Source organism: Anopheles darlingi, chromosome 2 (assembly GCF_943734745.1).
Source record: "Anopheles darlingi chromosome 2, idAnoDarlMG_H_01, whole genome shotgun sequence".
NCBI classification, from domain to species: Eukaryota; Metazoa; Arthropoda; class Insecta; order Diptera; family Culicidae; genus Anopheles; species Anopheles darlingi.
In genome coordinates, this window is record NC_064874.1 from 88,989,402 (window position 1) to 89,014,401 (window position 25,000).

The 25,000-nt window shown below is 53.7% G+C and overlaps 1 protein-coding gene across 1 annotated transcript in view; it reads left to right on the plus strand.

Moving 5' to 3' along the window:
- The window catches only part of LOC125951600 (protein dachsous), a 77,249-nt gene that overhangs the window by 6,596 nt on the left and 45,653 nt on the right, over positions 1–25,000 (plus strand). The window contains exon 3 of the mRNA XM_049680543.1: positions 13,796–15,900. Within this exon, the coding sequence (XP_049536500.1) occupies positions 14,023–15,900 (1,878 nt within the window). The 5' untranslated portion in view covers positions 13,796–14,022. The remainder of the gene's footprint in view (positions 1–13,795; positions 15,901–25,000) is intronic.

Below are 25,000 nucleotides of genomic sequence, written 5' to 3' on the forward strand. Positions count from 1 at the left end.
TGATGAAGATCGTTTGCGCGCATATGCTGCCGGCTGCGGTGCAGGAAGTGATTTATTTCTTGTCGACTTTTTGAAGATCCAATTACGTGATGGGACCGTACAGGGGAGGGAAGGAAGGGTTGAAGGGTGGGTCGCCAGTGGTCGCGAGATGTATTTGGTGGGAAGTCCGGTTTTGGAATGTCGCCGCGTGAGAAGTGGTAGTAGTGGGACCCCGAAAGTGGCGAGATGGCTAAGCGTTTTCAAACATCGATCGTTGCTTTGCGTCAACCCATTTCCTTCCATGCCTGACATGCAAGCGAGGCAGCGCTTGATCTATTACACCGGCCACACGGAGCTGCCAAGAAGCGATTGTTTTTTGTTTTTTCTTTTTTTTTTTTTTTGGTGGACGCGGGAAAAGAACGAACATAGGAAGGACGTAGAGAGCGTCCCAAAAAGGGGGCTCCGAAGGGGCGTTTGACAAACGCTTCCAGTCGTCGCTGGACGTTTTTCCGTTATTTCCGAGGCTCAGGCTTGTTTTGAGGAGAAAGGGATTTATTGGAGGGAAGCCCGGGGACCGATGGCAATGGCCGACCTGGCCGGCTGATGGGATAGATACCTAATGAAGTCCAACGACGACAACCAACGACCAACTCTACAACGTTTAACAATCTGCTGGACGCAAAAATGAACCCCCTCCTCCTTCTCCTCCTACCCCCCTTCTCCCGGTGACTATGGCCCCTAAAAAGACAAAATTAACACCCAAAATGCTGGGCAGCGCGGGGCACGCCAAAGGTGGAAGATGTTTATCACATAACTAGATTTATTTATCCTTCTGGCCACAAATGGCCAAGGTCCGTGCGCTCTAGAGAGTCCGGGGCCGAGATAGGAGCGAGAGCGTGAGCGATCTGCGATTCCTAGGGTCCTAGCAATGGGGAGAGACGGACTCTGACCAGACCAGAATCAGACCAAACCAGAGACAGTATTGTGATCGTGTTTCGTTGGTGGTGCGCGATCAGGCGACGCTCAACGTTACCCTGGCCTGGCTCTATCTGTCAACGTTCATCTATTGTCGGCGACGCCACGCCGCACGCCACAGCTCTCCAAAGACCCCCCCCCCCCCCCCAAAAACTAACCAACCACCAAGTGTAGGGTTTGACCTCCCCGGAAGAAAAGCATTTTCGAGAGATCCGCGGAGCGTGTTGCGGGGTTTTTGGATCAATTTCTGGCACGCCGTCTCACACCGGACGCCTTCTTTCGCGACGTGACGACGTTGTCATCGACGACGCGGGCCTCGCGCTCTCGCCGGGGCCACCATTCTCAACCGGTTTTTCCTCAACCCCGCATCGGCCCGAAAGCGCTAGAAGCGCTTGGTGCGCGGCGCGACGCGGCGCGACGCGATCGGTCGTCGCCAGCGTCGCCGGCGTCGTCGTCGCCGCCGGTGGACGGTCGGTGCGCGAAAGCAATGCAGAGGAGCAATTTTTCAACTTAATTACGGGAAACCCGTTCAAAAATGCGCTCTGTCTAGTCGTATACGAGGGTGAGAGGGGGATGAGGCGGAGGGTGGCCATTCAAACGGAAGAAGCGCCCCGTGCCAGGTCTCCGTGTCGTTCGTTCCCGGTGGCCGTACTCTTTTTTTTGGGTGGCCTTAGATTTCTCATTCCTGTCATCTCGTTGTCGCCCCGGAGCCCCGGGATTTTGGGTCCGGCGCGAGTGATTAACTCGCGACGAGGTGTGATCTATTTTCCCAAGGCCCGTGGCATCACCGAACACTTTCCGGGCCGGTTGACGGTTGACCCGGGCTCGGGCCCTGGCCATTTTATCAGCCAATTAACTCGTCAGCGCAGGTCTTTTGAGGTCTTTCACTGGAATCGTAGTAGTCCGGTCAAATGCGGCATTCTTTTTTTTTTTTGCTATTTGATGATTGCTTGATGATTGCGTAAATGTCAAAACACTACTACCAATTGCTCTCTGGCTTTCGTGGCAAATGCGTGGCTTACTAGATCTGTCAAGTAGTGTGTTACAGCATGACAACGAGTCAACTGCGTCACTTGCACAAAATTGATAAATCCTCGCTCGCTGGCTTCGAATAAAGCGATCCATCCGTCGTCGACAAGCGTCAAGACATGCCGTCGCATCGGTAGCCGTTCCGGCAGACCGCATAGCGGGCTCAGGCTGGTTCATTTAACATGTTTACCTTTCCACCTGTGCAACGCCGGAACGTCGAGAAAGTTAATGGCGGCGGCGGCGGCGAGGGAACATTCCAGTCGTCAAAAGCGGGGAATTGTGGGATGCTTGGTTGGCTCCCGGGCCGGGCCGGGACGGACTGTCGCTCGGGACTGCTGCTAGTGCAATTAGCCCTATGGACCCCTCGGTCGCATGATGGTCAACCAATTCACACCGCGAGTCTATGTACAAAGCCCCGGCCGCCCCCGGACCGCCCTGGCCAGCCCTCCCCGAAAGCCATTAGTGTGCTTTGGCACTGGCACTCCGGACGGACGGACGCATGGACGGCGGTCGATCGACGTGTATTTTACTGCCCCGGGTAAATAGAAGCCGCCAACAGCAGCATCCAAACGTATCTATCAGCGTCAGCAGCAGCAGCAGCAGAAGTCCCTTCAGTCCCGGCAGTTCAATAGAAAGGAAGCTGTGTGCAAACAGAGAGAGAGAGAGACACAGCCTTGCGTGAAGAATGGGACGAAGGAGAAAGAGAAGAAAGGACAGGGCGAGTGTAGAGAGCGGGGCGATGTCCAAAAAGACTATTTAAGCATTTATTCTATGCTTCTGCTCCTCCTGCTCCTTGCTGGTGCTGGTGCTTTTCTTTTGGGACAAAACAAAGGCCACGCGGCCATTGCGCGGGCCGTTAGCAGCGAGACCGCCCCGTTCCCGTAATGAGTCACATTGCGCCCCAAGTCTCCATCATCATCTGGGCGGTGGGTCATCTGGCCCATTGCTTAAGCGACGAACGGTACCTACATGTTGATTAGGAGGGAGAGCGCCTTGATCACCCGACCCGATGTGGTTGGAAAAAGGTGACGCACGTGGCGCATCGCATCTTACGAGGGACCCTCGATCGTTACTCAAATGAAGAAATAAAGGGAGAATGCAGAAAGGGAGTTCTCGGGGTCTCGTGGCCAGTGGTCTCTTCGCTTGCTCCAAAGAGAGAGAGAGAGAGACACACGCACACCAAACACAGGGTGACGGTGGGCTTCATCAATCTTCTCACGATCACCTGAAAAGCATCCGATTCGAAGCATTAGAGAGACCTCTGGACGACGACGACGACGACGTCCAGGACCAGGGCATCATCGCCAAAAACGCAACTAACACAGACAGAGAGAGACAGAGAAAGAGAGAGAGCACACGCAGGGAGCGGGAGAGGGTTGAATGGACGAACGGACCTGGGACGGAGACCGAGCACATTCTTTGTATCGTTTCGTTTGCGTTATTTTGTTTTATTGATACCTCCTTTCCTTTCCATTTGGAGAGCTGCTGCTGCTGTTGATGCTGCCCGGTGATGATGGTGGGGGCATGGACCATGATGGAACGAGGGGAGAGGAAGGAGGGGGATGAGGCATGGCTGAGGCATGGCTGCTGCTACTACTACCTCTGCTGCTCTGCTCTGCGTCTTTTCGGAGCTTTCCGTTAATAAAATCTCTTAATAAAATTTTAATTGTTTCTCTTTCTTTCGTCGTTTCCCATCGAACGCGCTCTATCTCCATCCCCCCCTCGCCAGGTCCGGGTTGTGCCTGGCCCCCGGGCCTCCGGGTGGAGTGAGCCCCAAACTCTCGCTCGCTCGCTCGCTCCTTTCCATTTGCCGTACTGCGCGAATCATAGCCATCGTCATGATGATGATGATGATCATCATCATCCTGGCCGACGTCGCGGTCGTCATCGTGGTCGTCAGCGTTTTGAGGCCAACCCAAAAGCTTTATCTGTGGTCCTGCAACATGGCGGACATTGGCCGCGATGAGTCTCGGTTGGTCTCTCAAGGCTTTTTCGCGGGGCTGCTATGGCGGTTCCTCATCATCATTGTTTCCTGTGTGCTGTGTGTGTGTAGGCTCGCCTTTATGCCCGTTTGGGCTGCCTGGTTGCCTTTTTGTTTCACAAAAGAAAGGCCCCCTCCCGAAAAACCTGGGCACCGAAACCTTAACCTATCAGTGGACCGACTGACCACCGGCCGGCCATTAGACGACGTCTTTCTCCCGGAGCCCGGAGGCCGCGAGCGCTGGAGTTTCTCTCCAGCCCCTCCCCCACCCCGGCCTACCCTTACCCTTACTTCTGGTCAGAGTCTTCCAGCACTCCTGATCTCTCGAAGCTGATGGAGATGAAAATCGAAGGCTGTACCGCCCTCCATTACATTGACAGAAGCAGCAGCAGCAGCAACAGCAGCAGCAACACAAGAAGTAGTTCTGAGACCGGCGCGATGGCGGTGAAACCTAGTCAAAGTATGGCCAAGGGAATGGGGGAAAGAGGAACGTACTGCAGACGAAGAAGAAGGAAAAGAAGGAGAAGTGGAAGGCCTTTATTTTCGGGTAATGATTACTTTAAAAAGAAGCGAAATAGAACATTTATTATAATACCAATAACAGTAATAATAGTAATGATGATGAAGTGTAGGAGGAGGAGCAGCAACAGCAGCAGCAGCAGCAGCAGCAACTCCATGGCATGCTGCTCCGGCTGCTTCAGTCATCAAACAACCTTCAATCGCTCAGCCACATACACACGCGCACGCACACAGCCAGGAATAGAGAGCATTGCCCAGCTGGCATTTCCCCTCTTTTCGTGAGTTACTTTCAAGGTGGTAAGTCCAGCCGGTTGCTCCAGAAACTACCTATTGCGCGAGACTTACCTCCTATTTTTGTCAGAGATACTACCTGATTGGCTTGATTCATAAATGAAGGTTTTTATTTGCTTGCAAAATGTTACTTTAATTTTCAGGCAAAAAACTGGGTAGGCCTTTCCTTTTTTTACCTTACCTTACCCCTTGCCCTTGGCCTTGCCTTGCTTTCTCCACAACGACCGGTTTCAGTTTGTGTTTCCGCGTAAGCCTGTGTGCGAGATTTCCTGTAAGTATTAAATGTGTGGATGAATCTTGAAACTATGGAAATGTTCTGTACTTACCGCATCGCCGTTGTTTTGTTCGGCTTCGAACCAGCTGGACTATATCTCGCGTATGAATGGTTGCAGTTATGTTTGCATTATAATGTGATTGTAGTGAAGCATACTTTCGGACGTATAGTCGTTGTCATGTTTGCGAAGGATTGGATATTCCGTTTCGCCTTGCGTTTGTTCTTCCCACACTTGGCTATTTTTTTCTAATCGTATAGAAAATTGGAAGTTGCTGAAACGGTCTTGTACCACTACGAAAAGTTCCTTTGAGTGCGTGTAAATTATTTTCAAGCGGGTATGTTAAATAAGGTTCAGCTAGCTGAATCGTCGCACTTCGTTTGCAATATCTCCTACGTTGTGCAAATTGCTAGCAATTTTTCTGGTTATCTCGAATTGTGTTGCAATAAATTTGTCAAACATTTGCTCAGACTCGTGAACGAATCGTCGATTCGGCAAAACTTAGGTTAGGTTTACGAAAGCCATCCATGATGCACTTGCTGTTTTTGGGTTTTGTACGTTTATTTTTTTTCGAGAGCAGTGTCGTGAATCGTTAAGCAAAACACCATGGATACGGGAAAGGAACCCACCCAGATCGCCGTCTCATCGGATGTCTCACTCATGCCCACGGCAAAATTTTCAAGGCACTCATTCAGATGCTCTGTTTCATCTGCCCTCCTTTTCACTCTCATTGGTAACATAGGAAAGTCACTCACAAAATGCCAGCTGGGTGCTGGCTGCAGCAATGCTTGCTATGATGGCCGCGCGTAGAATGGAAAAAGAACGGGAAAATGAAAGAAATAGTCGAATCATGCCAAGCACGCGAGGCAGCTAGAGAGATAGAGAGCGAGAGAGAGAGAGCGAGAGAGAGAAAGAGCAAGAGGGAAGCCCCGTGAGATGAAGAGATTCGAGCGATCACCACCACCGTGGCCGCCGCCATTCGGAATACCGGCTTTCAGGTTTCTCTTCCCGGACCGTCGGGAAGCGTCTCGGAGCAATCTCGGATTCTTCGTTCGTGGAGGGCAGCAGCAGCTAATGATGCCTTCGCGACTAGCCGTACCCCGAAAAACGTACCTCCTCCTTCCTAGCATCATCCCATCTGTCCATCAGCTCCCATTGCCCTCCCATCCGCTATCGCTCCTAGCTCATCGTTCCTTCCGGAGTGACGATTGGTGTCGTGGCCGGGAGCCCCAAATTTTTTTTTTCTTTCGGGGTCCCAGCTAAATCCGTCCCCTCATGACGTTCATGAGCCGTTCCAGCCAACCAGCCAGCCAGCCCGCCAGCCTTTAATTAACTTTTGTGCTGGACTCATTACACTTTGCGATGGCGATGGCCCTTCGAAGCCCAACTCAAACCCAAAGGCCATTTGATTAAGGCATCCCTGAGGATCTCGGATCTTTCGGAGCTTGAAACATCTTCCAAACTAATAAAAGCTCCCTGGGTCTATCTTTGAGGCGCGCGCCAGATGACGTTTTATGACGTTTTTGTTCAAGGGAGTAGAAGTGACCACCACTACCACTACCAGCAGCAGCAGCAGCAGCAGGTGACCTACATACTTGGCGCACGGGTTCGACGAATTGTTTTTTTTGGGGAATCATCTCTCATCTCAAGTGGCTCAGTGACTCTCACGGGTTGCTTGCTTGCTTGCTTGCTTGACGGATATTTAATCCAATTTATGATCATGATCGAAATCGATCTTCGAAACCACGAACCTCGATCGATGCACCACCATCCCCCCGCCCCCCGCGCCTCTTCAAAATGGCGCGCTAGATGAGCGATCGATCGATCGAACGATCGATTCGATCGACCAAACCAGAGGAAAGTGAATGGAGCCCTAATGAACGATATATCGACGTAGGTATGTGTGCATGTGTGTTCGGGAGGGGGCATTCCGGACTGATCTCCCCTTCCCCCTCCTGCCACTGCTCGCGTTTAAACGAAAAATGTTAAATGTTTTAATTTTCGATTTTCGATTTCGATTTCGCTCCGATCGACCGATGGGGCCGATCGGTGTCAGGGACCCACCACCCCCCTGAACACACACACACACAGAGCAGGAGGGGAGTGCCTTTCGAAAGGCCCAAAAGGCAAAAGGCATTTTGTTCATTAACATTAATTTCAAACCATTTCAAACTGACCGTTTCAACAAACCACCACCAGCGCCGCCGCCGACGCCGCCGTACGCCGAGTGCTCTCTGGGTCCAGGTCCGGGTTGGCGGGTCCGAAGCGCGCCCCAGAGGGAAGGAAAAACGGCCAAATGATCCTTCTTTTACCCTTCTTGCCCGCGCAATTGGGCCGTCCATTAATCGAACTTTAATGGTACTCTTCAATGCTCTTTCGGTTCCGACGTGGAGTGGCCGCGTGTACCATATGACCCACGGTGTGCCCACTGAGTGTGGGTGTATCAGAGCACCGGAGAGTACGCACGTGTGTGTGTACGCGCCAGAGAGAGACCCCGGGAATGCAAAAACAAATAATTGCTGGAGGTCATTCCGGTGGTCGAAGGAGCGAGGGGAGGAGGCACAATCAAAAGTACCACTAAAGTGTATCATCCTGCGCGCGAGAGAAGAGAGAAGAAAGGCTTTCGCGGAAGAATGATTGACGATCAAACCTAGTGTGCGCTGGCGGCCGCCATTGGAGTCGCCGGAAACGCATGTTTGAGAAAGTGTTAAAATGATACTTTCTTTCTGGATTGATCGAGCCTGCAACGGCGGCCCCGGGGAAGGGGGTGGGGGAGAGGAAGAGAGGTGGAAGGAAGCGAGAGGGGATTGGCTTCTTTGTTGGACTTGGTTGCTGGTGTGCCGGTGCGGCCGATATCGAGAGCCGGACGGCGGTGGAACCACACAAAGGATAATCTCTGGCGTCTGCCGAGGTATGGGTCACGGGGGGCGCGGGAGGGCTGGCCATGGTTGGGGCACTGGGGTGGTAATGATGGCTTTTGTGGTTGGCGCTAATGGATTGCGCTGCAAAGAGAAATTCCATGCTTTCCGTGGTTGCTACTCCTACTGTTGCTGCTGTTGCTGCTGTTGCTGTCGGAGCAATGCCGTGCCTAATAACACCGTTACCGGACCAGACGGACCAGTGCTTTACTTTACTCCGGCCGGCCAACGCGCACGAGGTCGCACGAGGTCTCAATACCTAACGGTTACTATCTTTTTGATAGAGTAGCGACCGTCGAGCGAGCGCCGCACGAGCGTTGGTTGGTAGCGCGACCGCAACCGCATCAGATCTTTCGGCATCAGATCTGTCACAGACCAAAGCCCTCGACCTGATAGAGACCTGCCCTGATGGATGTCCACAGAGCCCAGAGAGAACGTAACAGAGTTGCAACCTCTACGCGCGCATTTTGGGAATTTTAATCCCCGTTTCGAACACCGCGAGGATCGCAAATTTTTCCTCCAGAAAAACGAGCGTCCAAGATGGTGGTTTTACCTGATGCCGGTCCCGTCTTTAGCCACACAACGCAGGGGGGGACGTTGGCGTAATTACAAATTAAAATAAGTATATATATGTTATATAGTTTTATTATAGAAGCCTCTGAGTCAGCAAATTTTCGAGTGAAAATTGCTTTTATCGACGACCAACCGGGCGAGGAGAAGAAGAAGGAGTAGGACGATTCTCTTCGCGCCGCCATCTTTGATTTGGCGCGTTTGATGAGAAGAGCTTCTTCTGCTGCTGCTTCTGCTGGGGCCTGCTCGGACCCAGAAGAAAAGTGTTTGGCTCCTTTGATCCTTCCTTTTTGGCGCTTCGCTCATCAATTGAAAGCTCTGTCGTGCTGGCTGGCTGGCGGGCTGGCTGGTGGCCAATCCTCCGGCCGCGCAAAAACCACGAACCTTTTGAACCGTCCTGAACCGCCTGGTAGCTCTTCTGGAATGAGTTTTTGGTGTCGTATGTTGTGTAAAAATCGATTCCCCGGCATTATTACACCGATTTTCATCAGCAAACGTCGGAGCTACCTTCCTTTCTGGCGTCTTCTCATCATCATTGCGGTCGGCGAATTCCGGCATTACAATCGCCAACCCAAGGGGGAGGGAAGTGCTTTGCGGTAAAGTGTGTTCTGTGTTCCGCGAGGCCGAGGGCCGAGCAGGGGCGCTATAATCAGCAGTTAAGCAGCCCGCGCCCTGGTCAGCCCTGGTGCCCACGGTGGGCCCACGGTCCTGTGTTTCATTCTGGCTCTTGTCTCCGGGACTCCTTTTGGTGATGTCCCTCCTCCACCACCACCACCACCACCAGCGCGCCTGATGGTTCTGATTGCTTCTTCGGCTTCAAAGTCAATTACTTTCCCGGTTTTCATCAGATTGCTGCTCGATCATCAACACACACACACACACGCGGGAGGTAGAAGGTAGAGTAAAAAACGTGTTGGGGAAGGGATGAGTGGATCGGGGGTGTCGTCGTAAGACGTAATCGACCCAGGGCGACCGTGGTAAGCAATTTCCTTGCATGACGTCTCGAAAATAATCGAAAGCAAACACCCTCGGCTGGCTTCGTGGCTTCGTTCCGTTGTATAGCGGCCCCCTCCCCTCCCCCTGTGACCCTCTTCTCCACTCGGAGCTGGACGGACAGGAATCTATCAAGTACGCTCCGTGGCCGGTCACGGGAATCTTTTGCCTTCCTTCTCAGTCTCGCAAAAACCTCCCCTCAAAGCCCGAAAAAACCGCAGAAACCTCGCAGTTGAGATCGCGCCGAGAAGTGGTAAAGTGCAGTTGCAGCAACCATTTTCCTGTTCCCTTTCGGATCCCCACGATCCAGGCGACGATCCTTCTCCTTTTCCCTTCCATCCTTGGGAAATGAGCTTCTGCGGAAATAATTGCGGACCCGCGAACCGTGACTATTTCATTGTGTGTGCATTAAGCGCGAACCAGGGGTGGGAGGAGAGAAAAAGGGAGAGAGGAAGAGAGGAACCGTGTGGTTCGGATGTTATCTGCCCGATGTGACGACCATTGGCCGCGCAATCATCATCATCATCATCGTCGTCCTGCTGCTGCTGTTGCTGCCTTCCATCCGACGAGATGAAAGCAAAAGAAATGCACCAGACCATTATGGATGTGTGTGTGTGTGTATACGTGCCGTGGTGTGATGAACCACCCTCCAAAAAAAAAGGGATGACCAAAGCAAAGAAGGAGTCTCGATTTTTTGGACAAATTGCATTCGCTCGTGCGGTGTAATCACCGCCGCACTCCGTCTGAGCAGATTACGACGAGAGAAAAGGATCTGACCGTGGCCGAGCACTGCCCAGAAGGTGTAGGGACCTCACCGCCCCCCTATCCAGCTGCTAGGGGCATTATTTTCCTTTTTATTGTACACCTCCCGCCGCCGCCATCATTACTGCAGGCTGTTGTTGGGTTCTGTTCACTTCTTGTATCCTCTGGGTCCTGGTCCTTTCCTTGGGTTCCACGTTCACGTCGATTCTATCCGCGTTGTCGCCAGGGAGAACATTGTTCGGCCGCGAGAAGAGGAAAAAGTTTAATTTATTAAGAAACTACAACAACGAACGAAAAAAAAACAACAACTCAAGGGCCAGGTGCAATGGATTGACCGAAAAGTCAATCGCACGACGACCACGGGTACCGGAGGGGATGACAAATGGGATTTCACGGAATGGGGCCCCCGGGAACAATGGGAAAAGCCGAGACCTGGGCTGGGGATTCGCGAAAAAAGGATTTCGTTGTAACAATGCGAAGTAATTTGGTGGTTCTGAAACTCCCAGGATTTTTCCCATTCTCATCCTGGAGAGTATCCACAATCTCAAGCAGAAGGATAAGGAGAAGAAGAAGAGGAGGAATCCGATCTCACGGCAGGCGGCATTCGTGCGGGATGCACATTCCGCATTCGCCTGCAGTTCCGCGTTCACATTACGTCATGGGAGTCACACTTCAAACACCCCATCGGAGCCTCGAACGACTCTCGAACGACGACGGGTCACCTCTACATGGCCGGAGCAGAATGGCCTGTGCCTGTGTAGTCAAGTACACGCGCCTCTCGAGTAGATGATGATCGATACCTCTGCCCGAGTGGTCCGAGTGACGGGCATCAAGTACCACCGTACGCTGGACCCGCTGGAGTTTTGGACCTCTTGGTTTGTTTGCTTTTTCTTTTGGTTTTCTTTTTTTTCGGGGGGAGTAATCGGCATTCGAACCACCCTTAAGCCAACCGGGCGAGTGCGCAAAATAACTGTCAATTTAGCAATTAACGAAGCACCGGGACCTCCTCGTCACCGTCATCACCGTCATCATCATCATCATCAAGCACATCCAGACGGAGCTTGAGTGATGTTCGTTTTGTCACACACACACACAGCGATGACCGCCAGAGGGCAAAATATCAATCTGCCACACGGTCCATCGGCACTGGTCTAATCAAAGGTCCCTCCACCTGGCCTCCCCCACCCCGAGGAGTCCGTGCGCAACACCAGAAGCCACCGACTGGCCGGCGCGATAAGCCTTTCTTCATCCTTTTTTGATGATCGATCGATCGGATTGAGGCACTGGAGCAGACCAAAAACAGGACTCCGTGGACCCAGGGGAACCGGGTGATCAATGCGAGTATACCAAGGCAGATATGCAAATACGTGTGTGTGTGTGTGTGTGTGCCACAACGCGGGGAACGAGGAAAAAAAGGGGCAAGCAGCAGCAGCAGCACGCGTGAATTGATTCAGAATCACCTCACGGGAAGGAATGGAATTCAACGTCAAGATCCATGGACCAACCCAACCATGGACGAGCGAATAAAGCAGAGAGACAGAGCGAGAGAGAGAGATTGGTATTAGTATGCGAACGATGTTGGTGTGTTGTGTTGGGCCACGATTTGAGTCTGACCGACCAGAGCGACCAACTCCCTGGACTGGACTGGACAGGACTGGCTGCTGCTGCTGCTGCTGCAAGAGAAATGAGCTCCGGTCATCCATTTCGATTATAATTATGATCGTTATTAGTCATCCACCTCTCGTGGTTCTCTCGTGGACAGCCGCCAGCCGCCAGCAGAAGCAGCAGCAGCCCAAGAAGCAGCAACAGCAGCAATATCACCATTGACTTGAAGGAGAAGACGACGTCGTTGTCGTCGTGCTCTTCGCCTGTCCGTCCGTTCGTCCGGTCTCGCCCGGACTTCGTTCCAACTTTGCGTGCCCTCGAGCGGCTTCGAAGGCGGAGCACACACCGTCCGTGTACCGTCGGGTCCGGCGCGCGCGCCCGCTCGTGAGAGTGCTGGTAAGGGAGGAGCAGGAGGACGAGGGCAGCCGCCGATGGCTATTCCAGAGGCAGCTTGAGGCAGCCATTTTAGCTGACCGCCGCTCTCGCAATGCGGCCATTGTGTTGTGCTGCGCGATCTGCAGCAGACGGGAAGGGGCAGCACAAAAAACATGAAGCAGAAAAAAAAAAGCGCTGGAAAGTTGAAAAATATGTCTCTTGGAGGATGGTTGGCCGGCTGGGTGGCTGGCTGGCTGGTTGGCTTCTGATGTGCGGCTCGCTCTTGGCTCCTTGGCTCTGGTTGCGAATCTTAAGCCTCTTCAGAGGCGGATACGGAGGCGAGCTCTATGTTCTCCCGAGCACCAGCACCATGGCGACGACGATCGTCGACCGACGACCGACGACCATTCGATTTCGGTTTCGGTTTGTACCGTTGTACCCGGGGACGATGCCGATGTGCGTGGATGATGGGGGGAAGGTGGGAGGGAAGGGGAGGGGCCCTGCCTAGTGGGGGCTGCCCGGCGCGAGATCCCAAACAAATAGAAACCATAAACACCCCTTAAAATATGAATAAATTTAAATTATATTCCCTGCTTAGCATTCCATTCCATTCCGGCCTCTCGCTCGGATGATGGTGATGCTGGGGGTGGTGGTCGAGTGTGGTGGTTTCGTTGGGTTGAGGGACGTGGATGGGTTGTTGGCCACTGCTGCAGCTCGACTGCTACCACCAGACGGATGATGATTTCGCACAAGGCGCGTTCCATGCATCGCTCCGATCGATCGATGGAGTGAAAAAGAGATAAAGAGAGACAGAGACAGAGAGAGAGACAGTTGGAGGTGATCATAGTGACAGACACACACAGACGCACACGCACACACATATGTGGGAGCCACAACGGTGGCTAATGTGCGCCAATATCTGTGAGTGTCTAGGAAGAAGATGTGAAAAAGAAAGAAAAAAAGCGAAGAATAGATGACCATTACTGCTGATGATGATGATGATGATGATCACAATGATTGTCGTAATTCGTATGGGAATCACGAAATCGTAATTTCGGTTGATGCTCCGCTGTCCATTGCGGGTGTAGAGTTACGTTTTTTTTTTTGCATGCATATCACCCCCTTATGCCAAGTGTTTTGATGATTCTAAAGACAGAGAGCGAGAGACAGAGAGAGAGAGTGGAGTGTTTGTCTACAAAATCTCGTCTTCGAATGCGTGTCTTTGGATCGGAACGCGACCTTAAGAATGCAGCCAGCGGCCATGAAGAGAAAGTTGGCGAGTCGAAGAAGTCGAAGGAGACCGCCGCGGATTAGGGATAGGGGGGGGACCGGTGATCTTGGGAGTCTACTGAGGGCCGATCTCGTCGATTAGAGCGATCGTTCCAGAAGGGGGATGCTAATGTGGTGCAAAATGATTTTAAATTTCGGATCATATTCACTCGTCGCGAGCTTTTTTTCTTTTCTCTCTCCCCTCTTATTGTTGTTGTTCATTCTAAATGATTTTTTTTCGCCTCGTTTTTTTCCAGGTTCCAGTTCCGGACACAAACGGTTTGCTGCCGATGACACAATGGACCAACGTCGGCTCGCCGGTGGCGCAGTAGTGTTAGTAGTGCAGTGCCGTGTGCGGTCATACTACTGCCGGTGATGCGCTTGGCCCTCGGAGTGGTGGACGCTGTCGTGAGTTGGGAGGAAGGCGTGTGTGTGTGTGTGTGTGTTTATGTGTGTGAAATAGAGCTAAACACAGCAGGCCACAATGCCACAAACAAACAGTAGCAACAACAACAACAACAACAACAGCAACAACAACAGAAGCAACAACCGGCACCACAGCAACCGCTGCAGCAATCGGCACAGAAAGATGTCGCTGCTGTGGCTCTTACTCATGATATGTGCCTTCAGCGGGGACAGTGGAGGAGGAGGCGGCCCGGGGGTCGGGGTAGCGGCGGAGCACGTACGAGAGCTGGAGGTGTCGGAGGGAGTGCCGGTGGGCCATCACATCGGGTTCATCGGTGAGTTCCTGCAGGACGATGTGGTGGCGGCCGCCGACAGTGGCCCCCCGTACCTGATCGTCCCCGTCCCGGGCAGTGCCGTCGATACGGACCTGGCGATCGATCATACGACGGGCGAAATCCGGACCAAGGTGCCGCTGGATCGGGAAAACCGCTCCTCCTACTCACTGGTGGCCATCCCGTTGAGTGGTGAGAATGTGCGCGTCGTCGTTCGGGTACTGGACGAGAATGATAACGCACCCACCTTCCCCACACCCCTGATGAACATCGAATTCCCGGAGAATACACCACGGGACGTCAAACGGACGCTACATCCGGCCCGGGATGCCGATCTCGGGCGCTACAACACCCAACGGTACAGCATCGTCTCGGGGAATGTCAACAACGCGTTCCGGTTATCGTCGCACCGGGAACGCGACGGCGTCCTGTATCTGGATCTACAGATCAACGGTTTTCTCGACCGGGAGACGACCCCGGCGTACAGTCTGCTGGTGGAAGCCCTCGATGGTGGTAGCCCCCCGTTGCGCGGCCTCATGACGGTCAACATCACGATCCAGGACGTGAACGACAATCAACCGATCTTCAATCAGAGTCGCTACTTCGCGACGGTCCCGGAAAACGCGACACTCGGCACGACCGTCCTGCAGGTGTACGCGACGGATCAGGACGCGGGCGAGAACGGGCTGGTCGAGTACGCGATCAACCGGCGGCAGAGCGACAAGGAGCAAATGTTTCGCATCGATCCGACGACGGGGTTGATCTCCGTCAACAAACCGCTCGACTTTGAGACGCGCGAACTGCACGAGCTGGTGGTGGTGGCGAAGGACCGCGGGATGCAACCGCTCGAGACGACCGCGTTCGTGTCGATCCGGGTGACGGACGTCAACGATAATCAGCCCATCATCAACGTGATCTTTCTGAGCGATGACGCGACGCCCAAGATCTCGGAATCGGCCCAACCGGGCGAGTTTGTGGCGCGCATCTCCGTCAACGATCCGGATTCGCGTACGGAGTACTCGAACGTGAATGTGACGTTGTCCGGGGGTGAAGGACACTTTGGGTTGACGACACGGGACAACATTATCTATCTGGTGATTGTGTCGTTGCCGCTCGATCGTGAAATCAAACCGAACTATACGCTGAGCGTGATCGCGACCGATACCGGCAATCCGCCGTTGCATGCGGCGAAGGATATCTTTCTGACCGTGACGGACATTAACGATAATGCGCCCGAGTTCGAGCGGGACGAGTATCAGGCGAATGTGATGGAGGTGGCCGATCCGGGTACGTCGGTGGTGCAGGTGATGGCGATCGATCGGGACGAGGGCAACAACTCGGCCATCATCTACTCGCTGCTCGATACACCCGATACCCATTCGCACTGGTTCCAGATCGATAGCCACTCGGGGTTGATCACGACCCGGGCGCACATCGACTGCGAGACGGATCCGGTGCCGCGGTTGATCGTACTGGCGCAGGACAATGGCCGACCGCCGCTCTCCTCCACCGGTACCGTGCTCGTCACCATCCACGATGTCAACGACAATGAGCCGATCTTCGATCAGAGCTTCTACAACGTGTCGGTCGCCGAGAACGAGTCCAAAGGTCGCTGCATTCTTAAGGTAAGTCTCCCGGACGTCTTCGAGGTCCTATTGGTTCGGTGTCGGTATCGGTGTCCCCGGACTCGAGTCGAGGCCGGGGGATCTCGGGATTCACACTCGGATGCGCCGGGGAAATGGCATCTAGCGCGACGCGACGATCGACTCGATTCGATCGACAGCAGATACCGAGACACATACACAGCGAGAGATACCAACACTAGCACGAGATGATAATAACTGGCTTGCTGCGATCGTTGCGATGATGTTGATGATGATGATGATGATGGTGGAGGACCCCGTTGGCGGATCCGGTGACTCGTCGTCGTCGTCGACGAGTGCTACCGGTTGTGAGAGGCTTTGATGGTGGTAGTCGTCGTCGCCCTGGTCGATCCTGTTGCTGCTGCTGCTGCTGATGCCCGAAGGCTGTAGGTTTCGGTTCGCGCAACGCCAGCGCCCAGCGAACGCGATCATCACCATCACGATCATCATCAGCAGCAGCAACCGAAGGAAGAGGAGGAGAAGCGTCAGAGGCTGCGACGTGCCCCGGGAGTGGAAACCCCGTTTGAGGGCCCGTTTGTCGCATGCACCTCGTCTCGCGTGGGTCTCCCCCGGACCCTCCCTTTTTGTACCGAGCATACCACCCCCTGAGGGGGTACTTTTCACTTCACATCGATCGATTTTTGGGGCTGGGGGGGGGCTGATGGTGATGCTGTTTTCTTTCTTTTGTTTTTTTTGTTGCTTTTTTTGGGATGCTGGTATGCTGCGGTCACCGGTAGCTGCGGTGCTATCGAGCGATTACGATTTGATGATCGCTTACGCGATGAATTCGCATTTTATCGCGCTAATTTGGGTGCACCATTCCGGCCGATAAAAAAAAATGGCCGATCGACGCTGATCCGTTCGCCCCGTTTGTTGATTACCGCGAATGAAGGGAAGGAGAAGGAACGAGGGGGGGAGGAGGATTGGTTTTAGATTTTTTGAGTCCTTTTTTAGATGGAAAAAGGGGTTGGGGGAAGTAAAAAGGGGTTGAGGGAAGGAACGGTATTTCCTCCCACTGTTTTTTTCTGCTTTTCACTCGCCCTGCTTGCAGCATAAGCATATCGATTAGGGGAGACCGATAGTAAAAACAAAACGAGACGAGAAAATGGAGCTTTGAACGAGGATGACGGCGACGAACCTTCAAGGCGCAAGGAGTGTCCGAGAGTTTGTTGGAGGAACTTGAACTTCAATCGTCGTCGTCGTCGTCTTCGTCGTTTGCTACCGCGTCCAAGTAAGCCATATGTTTTCACGGGGAAAAAAAGAAAGAAAAAAAGAAAGAAAGAAAGGATGAAAGAGCGAGAGAGGGCGAGCGTGTGAAATGGTGAATACGGCGAGGATCGCCGCCGTTCGCGCTCCCGGAGTCTTTCTTGGTTCAATTTGCTACGGACCGCGCGCGCAGACCCCAAAGAGTGGCCCGAGCGGCCCGAGCGGCCAAGTGGCTCACCACCACCATCACCACCACCACCACCACCACTACGCGGATTCTCGCGGATGGACCGCTCATACCAACACCAGCGAGCGAAGTGATCCGAGCGAGCGACCCGCGAGCGCCGACCAGCGATCGTCGCATCTTTAAAAGTCGCTGCTGCTGCTGGCTGGCTGGTGACTTGAGCGCGGCGTAAAGAGAGGAACTCGTTTTCTCGTCTCTGCCCCGAAAAGCGCAGTTATTCATTGCCGCTGCCGTCGCCGCCACTGACGTCGTCGTCTTGGGTCGGGCTCGCGCGCGCGCGCTCTCGGCTGAACATTCCCTTCACACTTGCTTTGCACGGTTCGGCACCAGGAAAAATTCTACTCTCGTGGCCGCGCGCACAGGGTAGAGGGGGGGGGGGAGGGGGGGTGCTCCTCGATCGCCGCTCGTCCTCGTCCGGCGACACACACACACACACACACAACAGGTTAGGCAGCGGCGGTTCGGTTTCACTCGATCTGCCACAACCACCACCAGCACATTCCCACACACACCAGCATGATGGGGTTGAACCCTGCTCCCCTCTACCCCTTTTTTCAACTCCTCCTGGTCCTGGTTCGTGTGTTGGCATTTTTTGCTGCTGCTGCTGGAGCTGGAGCTGGAGTTGGACCCCTTTTCTTGAGGGATTCTTCGCTCGATCTCAGGCTGCGTATTGGTGACTCGGTCCCGGGTCCCGGACAGCACTGTCGCTCTCTCTCTTTCTCTCGCGTGCTCTCCCTCTCTTTCATTCGTTCTTATTATCTAATTTTCTCTTAACTTCTCTCTTTTGTGCGCCTTTTGTGTGTGTACACCCGGGGCCGGGTCTTATACGCTGTTTTTTTTCTCTCTCTCTCTTCTCCCTGGCCCGGACCGACCGGGCGAACGAGCGAGCGAGATGATGATGATGATGATGGGAGGAGGATGGGGAAAGAAGGGCAATCCTCCGCTTCTTTGGTGCCGCGCAGCGATGTGCTACTCCGCATACCGGAGGATTCCCGACCCCGATACAGGAAAAATTACCTTTTATAACAAAACCCCGAAGAAAACGTGTAACACGTTATTTCTTTCAATAATTCGCTCTGCCTTCGCTGCGGCTGCTGCTGTTGATGCTGTTGCTGTTGCTGCTGTGGCTGCTGCCATCGCGGCGTTCTTACGGACTGTTGCTGTTCGCTTGGCGTTCGGCGCGGTTGGCATGGCAGCGCTGGGCAAAGGATGATTTCCTAGGTGTTCCCTTCTTGATGCCGTGCTTTCGTTTCTTACGTTGCTCCTCTCTCTGCGCGACTCTTCCATTCTTTTGTGGGGGCTTTTGAATTGTTGTTCACATTTTTTTCCACCACCCTCCGCCCTGTTGCGCGCGTTTCGTTTTATGAGCATGCAATGGAGAGAGAGAGAAAGAGAGAGAGCTGGAGTAGTAGTAGTAGAAGGTAGGTTCGAGAGGTTCCTACATATTTTTCAATTTTTCTGTTTGTAACGCGCTTCTCACAAAGCCGCTCGGAGGAAATTATCGGAAGCGTGACAACGTACATTGTTGTGTGCGCCGGAAAGCCGGAGGAAAAATGGGCTGGCCACCACGAGAGCATCGAGCATCGAGCGCCGAAGGAGCGATCGCTCTGCCTCTGTTGGAATAGCTCTTTGCTCGGACCTCGAAATCCAACAGTATGTTGTGTTCTCTCGAAAAAAAAAACTGTTAGAAGAACAATCGAAAAGAATTTCGGAAAATACACTACACTTACCTACAATGAGAAACTGACCAGAGGAACAGAGAAGACACGAGACACTCCTTTCAACAGCAGCTCCGTAAATGAGGTTAGAAATTAATTGAACGCAAACCAATGGTTGCTTCGTTGATGGACTGCTCTGTGTCTCCGATCTGACGTTTGGCGATTCAAATTCAAATGAAGCACATATGTGGGGCCCTCTTTGCCTGTCTGCCAACCGGCCAGCATCCCATTCGGTAACCTTCTCTGCGTGCCCGGGATCGTGCGCGATCGCGAGCCGAAAAGGGGTAAGCGAACAATTTTCCCGAAAAATGCCCAGAAACAGTTAATCTGTTTCACACGACTGTTTCCGATAAGGAAACACAGCGGAGATGAAGGCAAGGCAAGGCATGGAAAAGGGCAAAAAGGGGGGAGGGGGAAGGAGCAGGATGCAGCATACCTTCACGTGTCTGCATATTTTTCATGCATAATCACACCTCGCCAGAGCGCAGGCCAGGGGCTGGCTGGCTGGCAGGCTGGCAGGGAGGCTGGCGTGGTTGTGCAGTCGAGTTCTGTCCGTCCATCCTTCTGTCCGTCCATCCGTTCCTGTCTTCGTCCTTCTATTCCGAGCAAAAATGCTTCGATCGAATGTCACCAAAAACCACCGCGAGGTCCGCGAAGGCTTTTTGCGGGGCGGGCGGAGCAGAATGGAGGAAGGACGCAACAGAACCCTTTTGCTGGCCAAAAAGCCAAACGAGCCGCAGAAGAGAGAGAGAGAGAGATGGGGAACAAGGAGAGGATCAAGGAATTGTGCACAAAATCGTGGTGGATCGATTTATTTAGTCCGGCCTCCCGGTGTGTCTGTGTGTGTGTGTTTGGTTTCATTCTTTGCGGGCATTTTTTGTGTTGGGACCTCCCCTCTCCCCCCCCCCCCTTCTCCTGCTCGCTGTCTTTTGTCTTCTTGATTTTTCGTTCGTCCACTTTTCGCCCATTTCGTTTGTTGTGTTCCATGTCGTCGTCGTCGTCGTGCCATCTCGTCTCCTTTTAGATTGATGCCATTGCAGTTCGCGAGGGGGAAGGGGAGCGAGGGGGGCTCCGTTTTCCGTTTGTTCCGAATTCCGAATTCGAGACTCCGAATCCCAGAGGCCAGAAGAGCAGAGAGAGGCAGACGACAGCAGCAGCATCAGCAGCAGCAGGAGCATCAACAGCATCCATGCTCTGGTTGGACAAAAGTGCAAGAACAAACGAAATTGAATAGCAAAAAATGAATAAAACACAATCATACACACACACACACACGCTTCGTGGCACAGGTTCGGTTGCTGGTGGGAGGTTAGGTGGGAGGAGGGCAGCCCACCCCTCCCTCCGCCCCGTAAACCAGCGGTGGTAAGCCCGGAGAAGCTAATGATGCTTGACTTTTCCTTTTCGTCATCCGCGTCTGGATCCGACCGAGGCAGGAGAGGGGAGTGGGGGTGCAACCAGAGGTGACAGGCGACAGGAGATGCGCGCACGGTGGAGCTGCTGCTGGTGTGCGGGGATTGACGGCATCGGTGGAAAGATGGACACATTTATGTTTCCGGATCGAGGAGGAGGTCTTTTGCCCTTCTCTTTCCACTCAGCGCGTCATCGCGCGAGGTCCCTTCGCCTTCCCCTTCACCCGGGTCCGTGGCCGTGGCCGGTTGCGATTATCATACCTTATTCGTTTGCTTCGATTTGAAAGGTGAAAATTGACCACCAATCAGCAGCAGCAGCAACAGCAGCAGCAACAGGAGAGACACAGGACAGGACGATTGTGCTTCATTTCGTTCGCTTTCTCTCTCTCTCTTTTTGTCGCACCTTCACCGGTGGTGAGGAATGTGGGCAGAGGAGTGGCAAGTGGAGGTCAGAGGCTATGTCCTATTGCTCTAGATCGGGCGCGACGCCGACGACGAGATGCACACTCTAATAGAAACACAACAAAAACCAACGTCCTCCATTAAAAAAAAGGGCCGCGATCAGTGCGCACACTTGCTCCCTGCTTCACTCTCAAAGGAGGGAGGGGGTGTTGGTGGGGCAAGGGGAGGGTGGCTCTGGTACATTGTTGCCCACGCAACGCGGCTCCAAGAAATGTACTAGACGCCCCCAAAGCGCGCCCAGCGATCGATGCCGGGCCATCGATCACCAACCGAGGCAACCGCGCCACGTTCGTGTCTTGTTCGGATGTTCATGTTCTTCGTTTCGTTCACCGTCGTCGTCGCCACCGCCACCGTCGTCATCGAAAGCACGCTATATGCACCGGGCTGGGAGTGGGTGGAGGAGTGCAGTGTGGCCTCGTACTAAGGCTTGTGAGATGTACTACCCCCCACCCCCCACCACCACTCCCACCAACCGTGCCCGGTACGTATGAGGACGAACGCCCATGTTCTAGGTCTTGTTCCGTAGCACAAACACAACAACAATCTCGCGGAACTCCGAATTGGACTCCCCCCCCCCCCCCCCCCAATGATGACTATCGCTGGATGCCGCATCAACGAGCGCACCATGTTCATCATCATCATCCTCGGATCCAATCCTTCCTTCTGGCTGACTGGATGAAGGGAGGTCGGGAGTAGATCGAGACATTCCATCTATTGACAGCACCTACTACGTGGTGCTTCGTGTGTCCGGGGGAGTTGGAGTTTCGAAAGGAGATCACTATTACGGCGGCGATGGCAACGTCGACGTCGACGGCGGAACGTTGGAATGATTGATTTATAATTCGAGTGATCTAATGGATTTTGGGACCTTGGGACCGCTTTCGACCGAGGTCTGTCAACGCGATTGTCGCGAGCAACATGTGCGTGCGTGCGTGCGGCGCATGTCCACAACACAACCGCCATTTTGGTCTGGAGGTATTATCGGAAGTAAAGTCCTCGTTGCCGAACCGATAGAGCGGTTAGGCGGATAGACGCCGAGAGCCGATTTCATTTATTATACGCGTATCATAGCCGCCATACATAACATGTAGTGGCGAGTGTTCCATCCCCCCCCTCATCCCCCTCCGTCTCCCGTTGCGCGGCCATATTCGTTTGAATGACAGCTCTCGATGACATATTTTGGTATCGGTACATTTCAGCGACATTGTTGTCGCGCGGCGCGCACAGGTTCTCCAACCGACCGACCGACCGATCGACTCGTTGGGTTTTAAGGCCCCCGATCCCGATTTTGATCTTTCCTTTGGCCTCAAGAAACGGGCTTTTTGCACAGCATCTCTGGGAAGGAGAACGACGACAACAACGACAACGACAACGACGATCAAGACGACGACGACGACAAGGTTGGGTGGGATTTTAATTGAGCGCAGAGCAGCGCAGAGCACCCGCCAGCCCCTGTGGTTGGTGGCCACGTGAGGACCGGAAACCGGTCCTTGGGTTGGGTGGTTGGGTGGTTTTCCGTCCGTCCGTCCGTCGAACTGGTTAGAGGGCCGACGACGGTTGTCTAGCGCGGGCCAGAGTGCGCGAGGTGCAAGGCCTTCACCCCCTCCCCCGGAGAGCCTCACCACCAGGCAATTCCAGGCCAGGCCCGGACCCAGACCCGTGCCTGGAATGGTGGCGATCGAACGGCATCGAACAAATCGAACGAATTCGAACGACGAGAACTCGATTGCAATGATCGAATGATAGGCGCGCGCGCGCAAGAGAGAGAGAAAGAGAGAGAGCCAACGAGCAACCATTTTACCAAAGCCAAGGTCCTGACAGTGGAGGCGATGGGGAAGGCGGTTGCTGATCCCTCATGAATCCGCGACATCCCGCGACAATCCGGCACTGGCACTGCACATCGAACGCGATCGCCAAGAAGGAGAGGAAGCGAGAAAGTTGCTTAAGTGAAACGGCAAAGGGCTGGTGGTGGTGGTGAGGGACACAACGAATACGCGACGCGCACCACGTATTCAATGAATACGCGTGAAAGGGGAGGAGGAGATGAGGTCTAGGCTTTTTGAGACGCGCATTTCAACCTTTAGATTCGATCTAGGTCTTGGTGGTTCGAGTCTCGAGATCGACAAGCTATAAATGTGGTCTTTTAAGTGACATAACAACGCTCGACGAGGTAGGAGGGGGGTGCAGAAGGGTGCAGAAGAAGGTGGGATGGAGATGCCTCGGCCTCGGTGCGCGATCAAGGCGACAACGATGTCAATCTGTTGTTGGCCGGGACTCGTTGTTGATAAAATAGTTGACGTGACGACGCAGCAGATCGCTTCCTAGACGAGGAGAGAGAAAGAGAGAGAGCGCGAGAGTGTCCGGTGTTCTTACCGTGATGGCGGCGGCGGCGGCATTTCTGAAGACACGCGGCGGACTTCTCGCGTGGACGTATGACATTGAACACGTCATCGCATCGACCACGGAGCATCGACATAGAGACCGCGGTCAAGCCAAGGTGCAACCAGCACCGCGACCATTGCGTCGCGCGATCGCGATCAATCTCCGCCCGGATCATGGGGGGACGATGGATTTTCGAAAATCCGGACAACAACAACCGGAGCGCCAAGGTTGAAGTCCGTCGATGCTCGCCGGAGATAAATTCATAATAATTTATCCATCATCTCCGGGGTTTTGATGTACCGGACGGATGGTCCGGGTACGGGTCCGGGTCCGAGTCCGGGATGATGGTGACGGGATCGATAGGCCCGTTGGTTGGTTGGGTTGGAGTGCAAGCAGATCGATCGATCGATCGATCGACTTGGTCTGGCGTTCAACAATTTGTGGTCGACAGACAGATCAAGACGAGAGTGCAGCAGTGGAAGGGACTGGAGTGGGGGGCATGAGAGAAATGCATCATGTTGCATCGCCGTCGTCGTCGTCGTCATTGGCGATGATGGTCAACCAGCCAGCCCGGGACCAACAACGAGTAATCGATACGCATCGATTTGAGACCTTGGCACCGTTGGGACCGTGGAGGGCGGGGGGTTACAAAGGGTTCGTCAAACCCAGGACTAAGCTGATGCTGCTAACCACCACCCCCACCCCCACCACCACGGTCACCATCACGGGGCCGATGATCTGTGTTCGCGAACCTCGCGCGAAACCATAACCTAGCAAATCCTCCGGGACTCGATGTTCCTCTGTTGAAAGAGAATCATTGTTACCAATCAAGAAGGCATTTGCATGCAATCCGTGCACACACACACACACACGGCTGGCACGCTTGCTTGTGCTCGGGTTATTTTATATTTTATGTCCCGTGTTCCCGTGCCAGGCTCCGTGGCCGCTCACCCCATCCATTTCCCTCCGCTGACTGACTTTGACATGCAAACGAGAGTCGGCAGCAACGCCGCTCGCCGCCAAACGCCGAGACCGAGACGTGGTGGACCGACCGCCACGTATAGCATTTGCCCCGAAAATTCGACGAAATCCCGGGTTCGGGTTCGGGTTCATTATCGGTTGTACGCCATCATCAGCGGACGGTGAGAGACGGCACACAGCACACACCGCTTTGGACACACATCGCCAAAGCCACATTTTCCCAGGGAAATTTTGCAACAACGAAAAAAAACAAGGAACGGAACGGAACGATTCGTGGCGACGAACGAAACGAACGCAACGAGTGGCTTCGTTCTCTCTCGCTCCCGTTTATTTTCTTTCTCTCTCTCTCTAGCGCGCTCTGCTCCATTCTGTCCCCCATTTTGTTCTCTGCAGCAGCAGCACGAGCAGCAACGAAAAGCGCGAGCGAAAAGAAGCTGAGCTGGTCCAATTAAACGTAAATTGCCATTCGAAAATGAATTCACGAAAACACAAAATGTGTGCCCACCACACACACACAGCGACACAGACACACAGACACCAGGCACCAGCCGCAGGACTCTTTTAGGGGTTGGAGTGCGCGCGGAGAATCCCTCAAAAGAATGGGAATGCTGCTCGACTCCCGGCTGTTGGGTTTTATTTCTCCGTCCAGCATCGTCCACTGACAAAAGGGATAACGAAGT